The following is a 12,951-nucleotide window of genomic DNA, read 5'->3' on the forward strand; positions in this document are numbered from 1 at the left end:
AACTCCGAACGTTAGTTGAGCAGGTACAACAACAATTTACCCATTACTTAACAAAGAGTAATGCTAGGATGCATACAACCATCATCCAATAAGATATCACCAATATCTAGCGGAGGTGTAGCAACAAAAGCAATAATAAATACAGATACTGCAGTCAATAAAGTAGGGATCATCAAAACACCAAACCATCCAATGTAAAGACTGTTTTTAGTGCTGGTTATCCAGTTACAAATTTGTCACTTGTCATGTCAAATGGTATACTAATGTAGTATTAAATTATGATATTTCTAGCATTTTCTTCGAAAATGTTACTCTTACTTAATGGAACCTACTTCCATAGCTTTTTAGCTAAAAAGGTCATTGAAATTAACATAACTCATCACTTTGATCCTTGAGATTTAAAGTCGATAAAAGTGGTTCCTAAGATTGTCCACAGTCAATCATTTTGGTCATTTCGTAAAAAAATTTCGTTGACTATGGACAATCTTAAGAATCACTTTTATTGATTTTAAATTTCACCGATCAAAATGAAGAGTTATGTTAATCTCATAGACTATTTTGGCTAAAATGCATACTTGTATTGGTGGGTGGGCCTTACTTCTGATGGAGAAATGTCTCGTACAAATGTGGCAAGAAAAATGTGATAACTTATAATATATGTAACATTACTCATTATTTAATGGAAGTTAACAAAAATGCTACTCTTACCATATTTTCCATACCATATTTGTACCATCTATTTAATAAAAATGAAACCCATATGTGTTGGTGGACCTTACCTCTATTAGAATAATGGTATAAATGTGGTATGAAAAATGTGATAAGTGTAGCATTACTCAGAAAGTTAAAACTATATATGACTTTGCATCGAATTTGAATCATTCTTTGCTTGGTTGAGTTGATAAGAAGACGCCATAACGAAAAGCATGCAGAAATCCAAACTGGAGTTTTAGTAAAAAGAATCTCCAACTGTATCACCCAAAGCCATCCTTTTCTCTACCTTCATCCCTTCACAAAACTTGCCTGGCTATACATAAACTATACATATATATATATATATATATATATCCTCCCCTTCTTCTTCTTCCCTTGGGCAAACAAAATCTCGTTCGAATTCCGAAAAATGTCACTGCAGGCTCATCGTCCTCGTGTTACTGTCAACGGAATAAGAAGAATGAGAACACACCGTTACTTCTGGTGCCAACATTGCCAACGTACCATAAGGATTGCCTCTTCCAACCCATATACAATTCTATGTCCCTACTGCTCCACCGAGTTCAACCATGAGCTCGATGTAGCAAATCCTAGGCTTGCCGATCATCTTATTACAGGCCTAGAACAACCACCCTCCCCTGCTGCCCGGTTACTGGAGTCCTTGTCTCTCGCCCTCGATTCAAGGCTTCCAAGAGCTCGATGGCAGACGGAAAACGAAGACGAACGATTGTCTTGGATCACCCTCCGATTTGATAGACCACCTCGCACTCCGCGACTCCAAGTTTCTGCGTCATCAGAAAACGTTGTGCCTCGACCAAATTATAATCGCGAGGATGGCGCTTTTGAGGATGCGGTAAGAGATGTTACTGGAGAGACTTGGACTGTTGAGAATGACCGTCCAGGCCCCCCTCCGGCAGCAACTTCTGCCATTCGAGCTTTGCCATTGGTGACAGTCTCGGAAGGGCAGTTAGCGAACGAGCCCAGTTGCCCCGTGTGCAAGGAAGCGTTCGAGGTTGGTGGGGAAGTGAGGGAGATGCCATGCAAGCACGTCTACCATTCTGATTGCATACTCCCTTGGCTTCACATCCACAATACTTGTCCGGTTTGCCGCTACGAGCTTCGAACAGCCGGCAGCTGTAACCCTAATGACGATTACTATGGAGATGAGGAGGAGGTGACTGAAAGCCCAGATATTTGGGGGTGGTGGAATCACTTCATATCCTTCTGGCCATTTTCTGCATTGGTTAATTGGACGCAACGTTACTTGGATAACCAACAACGTACTGGAGGTAATTTTCTACTTTCAAGTTTGAACATTTTAGATAGTATTAAAATATCGGTACCGGTAGAAATATTGATATGCATATTTGTGAAAGTATTGATAGATGTATCGATATCAGTTGTTTTCGATGAAAATGATGAAAACTTGTTTAAAACGTGAACTTTAAAATGAACGGTAGAAAATGTTAAAAACTGGTATAGACAAAATATAAAAAAAATTCCAATATTTAATATGGGTTGAAGTTTAGACTTCATCATCTTTCTATATCTTTATCTAATGGTTTTGATATTTTTACCTGAAATAAATATCGACCATATTGAAAAAAAATTTAAACAATAATTGCAAGTTTGAAATGAAAATTCTGATTTCGACGCTTATGTTTTTGTTTTTTAAATGAGTTTTTTTGTATCGTGCAGACAGAACCTGGTGGTCCCTCTTGGATGATTCTATAGGACATTTGTTCCTTAATTGAGCTGGTAAACCGCAAAACATATTACAAAAATTTGTGAATTACTTTTCTTCAAGCACGCATTGAAAGATGTATGGTTTGTTTGATATTATTTTTAAAATGATTGGAAACACTTTAGATTCTAAAAACACCGCTTTGTACAAGAAGCATCAATTGCATGAAGCAATAAAGTATTTTTTCCATAATTCATTTGCATTTTTACCAATGATTAGTTCTAAAAGCACTTTTAACCATTTTAAAAGAACTTCTAAACGATCTTTTAATTTGGCAGGTAAATCCGAACTAATAAATTAGAAAATTAGAAAAATTTTGTTGGTATTAAACTTTTCTTTTTCCTTTTATTTTTCTTTTTGTCTAATTCTGTTATGTATTAATCCTCCATTATTTTCATTTCTTGTATTTGTTGCAGTTTCTTTTTAGAACAGATTGTACAATTTGGAGCACTTTTAATTAGTTTGATGGATTCAATTTATCAAAGAATTGTGATTGTCCATAAGAAATCAGAAGGAAAAAAATTATGTTTGTTCATTGACGTTTTAAGATTTATACAATCAACCTATTTAGTAAAATGAGACTGTTGTTGTTGTTCAGTCCTCAAATAACATTGTACATAAACTAAAGAAAAGAAATATACCTCTGTCATCTCTAATTCCATTATTCATATATACTGTTGCTTCTCTCTATCTTTTTTCTTTTGGAAAAAAAAAATTACACATAAGACAATATGTCAATTTCAAATTCCTTAAACTAAAATGAAAACTAGCTAGCTCTAGCTAATAAAAAATCATATATACATTTTTTATAGGGCTAACTATGTTTTGAGGTAATTTTTAAAATGGGTCATGAGGTTTAGTTTTCTCACATTGCCCCCTAAGTTTTTGAAGTTGTATCAATGTTACCTTTGAATTTACATCTAAATATCTTTTAAGTTGATGAGTTTTTTTAGTCAATATGGTGCAAATGTGGTTTACATGTCATCGCAAGTGTATTCAGTTGAGATGTTGAGGGATTTTAATTAAGTTTCTAGAGATTCTATATAAAATTTTGAGTGAATTTTCTCAAATTCTCAAGGACAGATGTGAGATTTAAGAATGCTTAGAATGCATTATGAAACCTCTCTAATTCCCTTGAATTTCTCAACTTTTTAAAATATATTAAATCAATTTCTAATCGAATAGACCTAGAATGTTATAAACTCCTTTAAAATTCTGATTGTATACACCTAAACTTTGAAGAGAATTATTTAAAATCCTGATTGAATACCCCTGAATTTCTAAAAAGAATTAAAATCACTCAAAATCCCAATTGAATATATCCCCTAAATTTATAAGGATTTCATGCTCACTTTGTCATCAATTTAATAAAGCTTCAAATAATTTATTACACAAAAGGTGTAAAAAAAGTAATGCTAGGTAGACTAAATTTGGAAACTAAATGATGTGTCACCAATAAAAAATAAGCACGTTAATCAAATAATCCAATCATTAACTTCCATGTCATTTAGAGGGGGAGTAGTCAAATGAGGATTTTAAAGTATTTTAAAAGACTTTAGAATCATGGTGTAGTCAACTAGGATTTTAAAATATTTTAAAAGAATCCATTCAAATACAGGGATAGTCAATTAAAGGATTTTAAAAGACTTTAGAATCCTAGTGTAGTCAACTATGATTTTAAAGGATTTTTATAGAGTCCATGCAAATTTATAGATATTAAAACATTCATAGATTTTGAAGGATTTCTTTCAATAAGAGATTTTGTAGGATTTGAGAAGGGATTATAAAAAAGGTCGTACCCAGTGCACAAAGCTCCCGCTTTGATTTTAAAAATAAAAATAAAAAATGTTCTGGCATATACTAGTATTTTTACTACAACGGTATTATTTGCACTAAAATATTGGAAGAGTAGGGTAAATGGTAACACACCCTCTCTGTATTATGAAAAACAACTCGTATACTCTCTCAGTTGTGTATATCCTGCCTGTATCTGAAAATCTTACTTTCTTGGACTTGAGTTACGCCTTTGATTTGCGAAGCGGGGACCTTGCTGTGCTTGATGCTTGTTGCCTGCGTCTCCGGCGTCTTTGGGTGCTGGACTTGGTCGAAGATAATGAGTTGGAGGCTGTAGGATCTTACTGTCCTTTACTTGAGGAACTCCGTGTTTTTGCTTGTCATCCTGACATTATTATCCGCGAGGTGACTGAATCCGGGTTTGTTGCTGTGTCTTATATGGCTGCAGAAAACTCCGCTGCATCCTCTATTTACGCTTTCAGTTCTAGCACCCGCAGGAAAAAAGCGTTTGGGGAACGGCATTGTGTGCTGAAAGGTTGTCCAAAGCTCAAGAAACTTGAGATAAGGGAGTGCCCGTTTGGGAATGTGGACTTGCTCTCGGGTATAGAGAAGTATGAATCTGTGAGGTCACTTTGGATCTCAGCCTGCAATGTGACAATGGCCGCCTGCCGGTTATTGGCAAGTGATGGGGGGAATTATGACCGTCTGGCCGATAAAGTTTATGTTTACCGTTCAGTTACAGGGCCGAGAAGGGATGCCCCGCCTTTTGATCTCAGTTTCCGAAGATTCGAAACTCTTACTCTACGTTTTGAATCTTACAGAGTACGTGGTTGCATGTTCTTCAAGTATCCTGCTTAGGGCTGAAACTTGTTTCAGTGGGTCGAGTGACAGAGAAGTTATCGAGAGCCTTGCAGCTAACTGGGAGCGCGTCTTGCTGCGTTGTTTGAAGCATGTCTGTCTCATTAACAACGGCCTTGCCTTCCAACATGGCTGCAGAAAAACCTGCCAGGAATATGTTGCTTCTGCTGTTGAGAATAGCAGCGGACCGCGGTTCATATCGAAGGCCTATGCCGTTGTGACTTGTGAAGCGAATTACAGACAAGGTGATCGTGTCATGGATGATGAGGACGGAAATTGAAGATGTATTGCTTGTGCACCGGTTCTCACATCTTATTCGATCAAAGCCTCAAGAGTCTGCCGAGCGAGGGTTTAAGGTTTAGGGTTTAGGGTTTTCGATTTATTTATATTTTGGTTTGTGACGGTCATGTATTAATAATACATGACCATCCCTGAACAGTTGACAATATAAGCTGCTTGCTCAGGACTCCGAGTATATAAATAATAGACACATATTTTCAAGTATATACAATTGAATTGCATTAAATATTAAACAATTTATGAGAGACAATGTTCGTTAGCTTGGACTGTATTTAGTCCAAATCATACAAACTTAACTACTATGCACCTACGCTGTCCTAGAGTTCATTCAAAATTTCCATATTTTTCTTATAATTTACATCATTATTTTTTTTTTTCTTCAAACTTTTGTCGATATCTGACATTTTATCGATACCTCGGTCGAAGCTTCCATGTTTTTGGATCTACGACAATTTCCACAAGTACAGATATTTAAGACGACCTTAATCAACCGAACCAACAGAGCAGATGAAAGATGAGGAGTCCTGAAAATTCCAACAACCAGATCTCCTTGTAGAAAGCTCCTGCTGATGAAACTGCAAAAAGCACTCATCAGGCGATCAACTTACATATCAAAAGTAAAAGTCAAAGAATTTGACACGCCAAGCACCGAATATCGCATACAAAAAATCATGTACACAAATTGAATAAAGACATGTCCATGGATGCATGATTCATCCAACCAAACATTTGCTTATTTGTCTCGGTTGTCAAATGGTTATACCATTCTTAAGTTATAATAGCACAGAACAGAGTTTCGTTGCTCTTTAAAACTCCGTCTCCATATACATTTGTATTTAATGGATCAGGTCAGTGTTAAAGTTCTATTTCCGATTGAGATTCATAATCACGAAAAGTACATTCACCAACTAAAACTCTAAACTGATTCTCGTGTCTCTGTTAAGGTTGCACCAAATTTTAAATTTTTATAGATTCAATAAAATAAGATCCAAGATCTGCCTAAAATTTGTGTTTTGTACAAAAGTTCATATACTCATAAATGTTTATGCTTATATGAGTTACCTATGTGCTTTGCACAGTTGAACATAAGATGTACTGTCAAATGAACTATTCCACAGAAAAGCCAATCGAGATTTAGAAGAAATAACCGGATTCAGAATTATTAACTGTTAAGTAACTTACACGAGGAAGGTGATGGAGATATTGAGTCTTGTGCACTTCCCTTGTTTCCGGGACTGGAAGCATAGAACGTTATAGGTGCATGTGGCACGTGTGGGGACAATTGAGATGAGGGACTCAGAGAAGGTGAATATGGGGAACCATTAGTAGCATAGGTAGGAGGAGCAGTGGGGTTAGAACGAGAAGTTGGTGAGGAGATTGGAGGAATTCTAGAACCGTGATATGGACATGGACGAGGATGTGCAGGTACCTTGGATGGTGCTGGTGGGAGATGATGAATCTCAGGTGAGGGTGCTGGTGGGAGATGATGAATCTCAGGTGAGGGTGCTGGTGGGAGATGATGAATCTCAGGTGAGGGTGCAGGGGAGAGAAGATGAATGCCAGGTGAGGGTGCTAAGGGGAGGTGACGAATGTCAGGGGAGGGTGCCGGGGGGAGAAGATAAATGTCTGGTAAGGGCGCTGGTGGGAGATGATGAATGTCAGGTGACAGTGCAGGTGGAAGATAATGACTGTGAGGTGACGGTTCTGGAGAGTGAACTGGTGAAGCAGGATACGGAGAAATTGATGACTCTGGAGATGGAGCTGGTGAAGGAGTTGGCTCTGGAGATGGAGCTGGTGAAGGAGTAGGCTCTGGAGATGGAGCTGGTGAAGGAGTTGGAGAGGTTGCAACGGGCGCACCCTTTGGATAAGAAGATAAACTGATACTTTTAACTTTACCAAAGACAGTGTTATTAAGACCCAGATTTTTTGCACGGGAACCTGTGATTGTTTGAACCAACTGTTTCAATCTCTCCGGCACAATGACCCCTACATCAGACACGAGAGATGCCTGAACCACAACTGGGGGCGCTTTAGTTGAACCTATTATGTTTATCATTCGCAAAAATACATCCTGCAAAATGAGAAAAAAATTGCAGTTAATAAAAAAAATACAATGTAAAATCTGAGACCATCAACTAGTACTAGATTGCTCAATCTGATATTTTCGGTCCTTAACAACTATGAAAATCCAGATGGACATTTAAATTTGGACTACACTCAATGGCAAATACACTATCCTATTTGGTGTTGTTGTTTCCTTGATTGTTAATCAATTATGCTTCTATTGCATAACTGAACAAGTCTTGCATAGACTCAAATATGGTAAGAAACTTGGATCCCAGAATTTTCGAAACTAATATAACTGTCAATCCCACGTTCTAATCACGTTTTACGAAATAGTGCTAAGCCAATGAACCTAATACATCAATAGCCCAAAAAGCCACGCCTAAAGAGAAATGTGCAGAAAGTTGCCAGAATAGTGTTATACCTCATAAGGCCTCAGATGCAATCCAAACTTCAACTGCTCATTTAACTCAACAAAATTTTCCACTATGTCCGATATAGAATTATTGAGAGTAAAATTAAATAAAATCTGGGGTTTCTGCCAGATTGAAGCTGATTGCACAGGAATCACAGTAATTCCCCCAGGATACTTCAGAATCTCAAACATAGATGGCTGCCCGAAAATTGATGCTGTCAATGTAAGATTGTATTGCTTAAGGAATAGGTCAACTAAAGATGACCTCAGCACACTTAAGTAAACTGGATCTATTGGAACATTTATTGGATCAGAAAGAGCACCGAACACTACATCAGTCAGATCAGATGCATCAAATTGGTGCATGGACAAGATAGCCACCTGTTGACAACAAGCAGACTTCAGTTTGTTGCTTCACTTTGTACGAAAAGCAATATGATACGGGCTACAATAGCAAAAGATTGAAACTGTACCTTTGTACCTGGGACACCTATTTCTCCATTGATATCATATTCTAATCTTCGGATGCGTGGAACAAGGTCCATAACTGGCTTTTCCAGTCTGAAGTATGCCTGAACTGTGGCTGGAAAAAGATAAATAGATATATAAGCTTTCACCTATTCATTTCGGTCATCACGAATTTATGCGACAGAAATTAGAAACCATAAAGTTCAATAATAAATTAACAACAAAAAGGTTAAAGTAATAACGATTAAAGAACAAGCATGTTACCTAATCAACAAAAATACTAACACAATTTAAAACTATTCGTTAGATTTCCAATTATCTTTCAACTTCTTAAATGCATTAAATGAATTTTGTTTTGGGCCTGTGAAAAGGTTGTTATTAGGTACATGATTATAGTATGGAACGTACAATATAGTATTGATTATACTAACGCAGCATTGGATAATTTAGTATATGATTATAGTATGGAACGTACAAATACATTACTTAAATCAGTTTGTCTTAGCTCAGCAGCAATTATCTCCAATAATATTAGCAGGTTGGTAAACATGTATTATATATCCTAAATTTGTACATTGTACTTTTTTTATGGAAACATATGTAAATCATATCTTCCCTTACTATAATCATATACCATATCATCCAATCTTGCGTGTCCACTATCCAGCCTCTGCAGTCTGCACCAAGCCGTCATTAGGAGCCTCTTTGATTTTTGGAGTTTAAGGTAAAATTCAGTGAGTTTCAGGTTTGTATCCCAAGACTGAAAACATAGGGGTTTTCTTAGACATCTGAGGTGTCCAATTTGGAAGTTGAGATGGTTCATTACACTTGGTGAAGTTTTGGTCCTTTCACTCAACATTACTCTCGAGAAAATCATATTTTAGTTATTTTTAAAAGAGATGTTGAGAAAACACAAGGAGTACTTGGAGCTAACGGAAAACTTGACGCAAAAGCGAGCGCAGTGGCGTTCTAGGATTCATACACCCGCCCCCACTTAGTGGGATAAGGCTTTGTTGTCGTTGTTGTTGGTGTTAAAAGAGATATTGAATCATATATTTGAAGCATAACCTTGTGTTGATCCTATCGTATTTTAATCATGGCAGGACATGTCTTATTTATTGGAATTGCATGACACCTAACATGTTTATGGCACTGCTAATTTGCTAATTACTTTTATATTTTATTTATATACTTATGCCAGTGCAAAAAGTTATATTATGTGCTTGATCTATTTTATTTTATGTAATTGTTAGGATGCAGCAAGTTCCATTGTGTGTGTTGAGCTTAACTTTTGGTTTTGCATTTGAGTTCAGTTGCTTTGCTTGGATTTCCTAACAAACCGTTCCTCGAAACATAGATTTGAAAAATGATGAGGATTATTCTTAAGATTATTATTATTATTATTATTATTATTATTATTGTTATTATGATATGTTTAATATCACTACTACTATTATTATTCCAATGTGAAATTAAATACTTATTAAAATGTAGTTATAAAAGTATACAAACAACAGTAAACAAGCAGTCCACAAAAGATACAACAATAAAGTCTATCAGCCAGTTAGTTCAAGCTTATGCAGCACGAACACGGTATAAAAGCACAAAATGCTAAGACTCAAAAGCCACGGATTGCATTAATAATGAGAAGAGGTGTATCTCTGATTCAATTTTATATTATTCTACACTTCAGTCAAAATTACCTGAAAAACAACATTATAAACAAGATTCAAAGAGGCCAACCATGGTACCAACAAAGCAATAAAACAGACTTAAGTCAAAATCACAGTTCTAGCTCCTATATTAATTTATACTTCATCCCACCTTATATTTTTGTTTTCTTGTCCTTTTTACTCAGACTGCTCAGAGTTCATCTATCATAAATCAATTGACTTAAATAGGAGACTGAGCATACCATATACAAGGATATCACGACTCTCAAAGCCATAGCTACTAAGTTACTAATGTGGGCATGTCATCGACTGCATCTGTACATCTTGATTAGAAAATATGCACCCTCTTTGTAAACTATAAACGCAAGACTAAGCTCATTGGGACAACTCTAAAACTAAAGCTTCTTTCAAAAAAAAAAAAAAGATGTGCTTATGGTAGTGCACGGATCAGAAATTAAAAGGAGATAATAAAAACAGGTAATCCAAAGTCAAAGAATTGATGTCAAAGGCATTTGTTTGGGTCAAATGTTATCAAGAGTCTTTTGATTTGGGTCTTAGGAAAATACAATGTCCTTATCCTAACAAATTTGGCCTAAGTTCCATGGAACTTTAAAGTCCTTCATCCAAACACATCCTAAATGTTCTAGGAATCCCCTTTTATTAATGAGTCTACTAATATTTCTACAAGTTCTATGAGTCCTATAGGACTTTAATGTGCCTTTCTATTTCTTGGAGTCATTGAATGTTCTATTTGAAGCCTATATCATTTCCTATTTTGAAGGTATAAATCCATTTCCTTTCTTACTTGTGAGGAAATAAAAAGTTAATTTTCTTGAGTCCTTGACTGTCTAACATTTATTATTGTCAGTTCTTTCGACGAACCAACACCAGAGAAAACGTATCAAAATAACATAGACCACTACCATTGTAAATCCACAATGTTCATAAACTGCTATTTCCACTAAAGGTAAACAGGTGGTTCGACTACATGACAGAAGATTACATGGTGAAACATCCAATTATCAGACGATTTGCACTTCTGCAGTCGACTACAGAATCCTTATCATCGTCAATGCACAGTAAATAACATATGATATCAAGTAGAGTAGTAGTATGGACATGGCAGGATAATAGAGTCAGTTCCAACCATATAGTAGTACAATCCGCCGCATTCAGAAAAGAGAGCATTTTGGGGAGTATGAATTTTATATGGGTGTTGATGTCTAAATAGATCCATTGAAGGTAAGCGTCATAAGTGCTCCTAAATTCACCTAATTCAAAGGGAACACTCTGTATTTAGCAAATGTGAACATGAAATTCCTTTTTCATGATTTAGCCAGATGCAAACACATCTAACATTTATAAAGATAATGTCTAGGAAATTAGAACACAGTGCAGAAGAGTGCGAGCACGCGCACAAGATTACCATATGTATTTAACTAACCTCAAATATGCTTTTATATGCTACTCCTGTAGATTGTAATTCAGTTCACCATTTATTCTGATATTATATATATGTTTATTCTTTTTTTAGCTAAAGATCTTATACATCTTTTTGCACGTTCTCTTTACTTCCGGAATGCAAGAATATTGAATCCTCTTAATAGTTGGTCAACCGGCTGTATACTGTATGGTAACGTTAATTCACATTGACAATCGTTTCGTGAAACTTGTATGTTGGAAGCACAAGTTATAAAAAAGAATGTTTCTTAACTTTCTTTAGTTAAAAATGTGAAAATCTTTAAACTTGCTATCCCCCACCACATATGTAAGTAGTTAAGTACTAAACTTTTTGGTTGGAATTAAACAAAATTGTTATCAGACGAGAGGCATTTTCGATGCAAGGGTTGGATATAGTCTATAAAAAAGGTGCGTTGCCCATATCCTATAAATAGCCTGGTGAGTCAAGAGAAACATTGCAAGACCTGAATTATACAACACAGAGAAATCCCACTTGCGCCTCTCCAAAAATCATCAAAAAACCCCAATTTTTATCTGAAAAAGCACAAAAATCCCTAATTACTAGCTAAACCCATTTGAATTTTGGATAGCTGAAACTACCAAACATTTACACAAAACCCATTTGCTTCAAACCTCCAGAAACCCCCAAATGTATACATTAAACCCAAATATTACCACATACCCATTTGCTCAAAACATCAGCAACACCTAATTAATTCAAAAAAATGAATAATCGCAGTGAAGTGAAGCAAAAAACACAGTAGAGAGAGAAAGAGAGAGGGGAATGTGGACATACCACTGAGCTTAATTTTCTCTTTGGCATCAAACTGGGAGCTATTTGCATAGTAATGTGGGATCCAGAAGATACCAGAGAGTAAAATTGAGAAGCTAAGGATCAAAACGGCGACGCATCGGAAGCTCAGCTCTTTGCCGATTTTCCTGAAAACCACCGAACACCGCGGACAGATGAGTCCCGAAGAATTCTGAGCCTCCTGAGTCTGCCGCTGCTGTTGCTGCTGCTGCAGATTTGCTTCACTCTTCCCCATTCGAAGAGCATCTGGGATTTCCCCCTCTTTCTCTCTCTAAAGAGTGCAGAAACGACAGGAGAGAGGAAGAAGAAGAAGAAGAAGATGATGAAGAAGATGTGGGAGACAAGTGTTCATGGTGGGTATTGTTGCCCTGTTTAAACCATTTACAAGGACAAACTACTCTCTTTTACTCTCCCTCTCCTCGTTTTTTACTCTCTCTCTCTCTCATCTACACACTGTCACCCGCTAGTCACGTACATTACGACTTCGTAGTCGCTGTCTATGTTTACAGAGTTCTCAGACCAAGAACAAAAATAATGCCGTGAAAACTTCTTATAATCTGAATCGTTCATTTTTTTTATGATATAAAAATTATTTTTAAAAAAAATACATTAATTTGAATAAGGGAATGACTTTCATTCGTATGTGTAC

The 12,951-nt window shown here is 36.2% G+C and overlaps 2 protein-coding genes across 4 annotated transcripts; one reads left to right on the forward strand and one right to left on the reverse strand.

Annotated features, from left to right (window-relative positions):
* Window positions 1-1,080: 1,080 nt before the first annotated feature.
* On the forward strand, window positions 1,081-3,130 carry LOC103441888 (probable E3 ubiquitin-protein ligase RHC1A). 2 transcript variants are annotated; one of them, XM_008380605.4, is made up of 3 exons: window positions 1,081-2,003; window positions 2,413-2,472; window positions 2,875-3,130. In XM_008380605.4, the coding sequence occupies exons 1-2, from the start codon at window positions 1,124-1,126 to the stop codon at window positions 2,466-2,468; spliced, it is 936 nt and encodes a 311-aa protein (XP_008378827.3). In that variant the 5' UTR covers window positions 1,081-1,123; the 3' UTR covers window positions 2,469-2,472; window positions 2,875-3,130. The 2 variants fall into 2 exon arrangements, with proteins under 2 accessions (XP_008378827.3, XP_028962305.2); XM_029106472.2 differs by lacking the exon at window positions 2,875-3,130 and having other exon boundaries at window positions 1,098-2,003; window positions 2,413-2,506.
* A 2,474-nt stretch (window positions 3,131-5,604) lies between these two features.
* LOC103441923 (uncharacterized) lies at window positions 5,605-12,838 on the reverse strand. Of its 2 annotated transcripts, XM_070826080.1 has the most exons (6): window positions 12,288-12,838; window positions 8,363-8,472; window positions 7,899-8,270; window positions 6,908-7,481; window positions 6,593-6,874; window positions 5,605-5,985 (listed from the first exon to the last, which is right to left on the reverse strand). In XM_070826080.1, the coding sequence occupies exons 1-6, from the start codon at window positions 12,535-12,537 to the stop codon at window positions 5,897-5,899; spliced, it is 1,677 nt and encodes a 558-aa protein (XP_070682181.1). In that variant the 5' UTR covers window positions 12,538-12,838; the 3' UTR covers window positions 5,605-5,896. The 2 variants fall into 2 exon arrangements, with proteins under 2 accessions (XP_070682181.1, XP_028963172.2); XM_029107339.2 differs by having other exon boundaries at window positions 6,593-7,481.
* Between the last annotated feature and the right edge of the window lie 113 nt (window positions 12,839-12,951).

The sequence above is a fragment of the Malus domestica genome, chromosome 08, assembly GCF_042453785.1.
Source record: "Malus domestica chromosome 08, GDT2T_hap1".
NCBI classification, from domain to species: Eukaryota; Viridiplantae; Streptophyta; class Magnoliopsida; order Rosales; family Rosaceae; genus Malus; species Malus domestica.

What these genes read in the sequence shown, in the direction of transcription:
- LOC103441888 (XM_008380605.4), top strand. Translation starts at nt 1,124, where the DNA reads ATGTCACTGCAGGCTCATCGTCCTCGTGTTACTGTCAACGGAATAAGA. An exon ending in TAACCAACAACGTACTGGAG is followed by an intron (nt 2,004 to 2,412) that starts GTAATTTTCTAC and finishes TGTATCGTGCAG; the next exon opens with ACAGAACCTGGTGGTCCCTC.
- LOC103441923 (XM_029107339.2), bottom strand. Translation starts at nt 12,537, where the DNA reads ATGGGGAAGAGTGAAGCAAATCTGCAGCAGCAGCAACAGCAGCGGCAG. An exon ending in AGAGAAAATTAAGCTCAGTG is followed by an intron (nt 8,473 to 12,287) that starts GTATGTCCACAT and finishes ATCTTTTTCCAG; the next exon opens with CCACAGTTCAGGCATACTTC. An exon ending in TAGGTGTCCCAGGTACAAAG is followed by an intron (nt 8,271 to 8,362) that starts GTACAGTTTCAA and finishes TGTTGTCAACAG; the next exon opens with GTGGCTATCTTGTCCATGCA.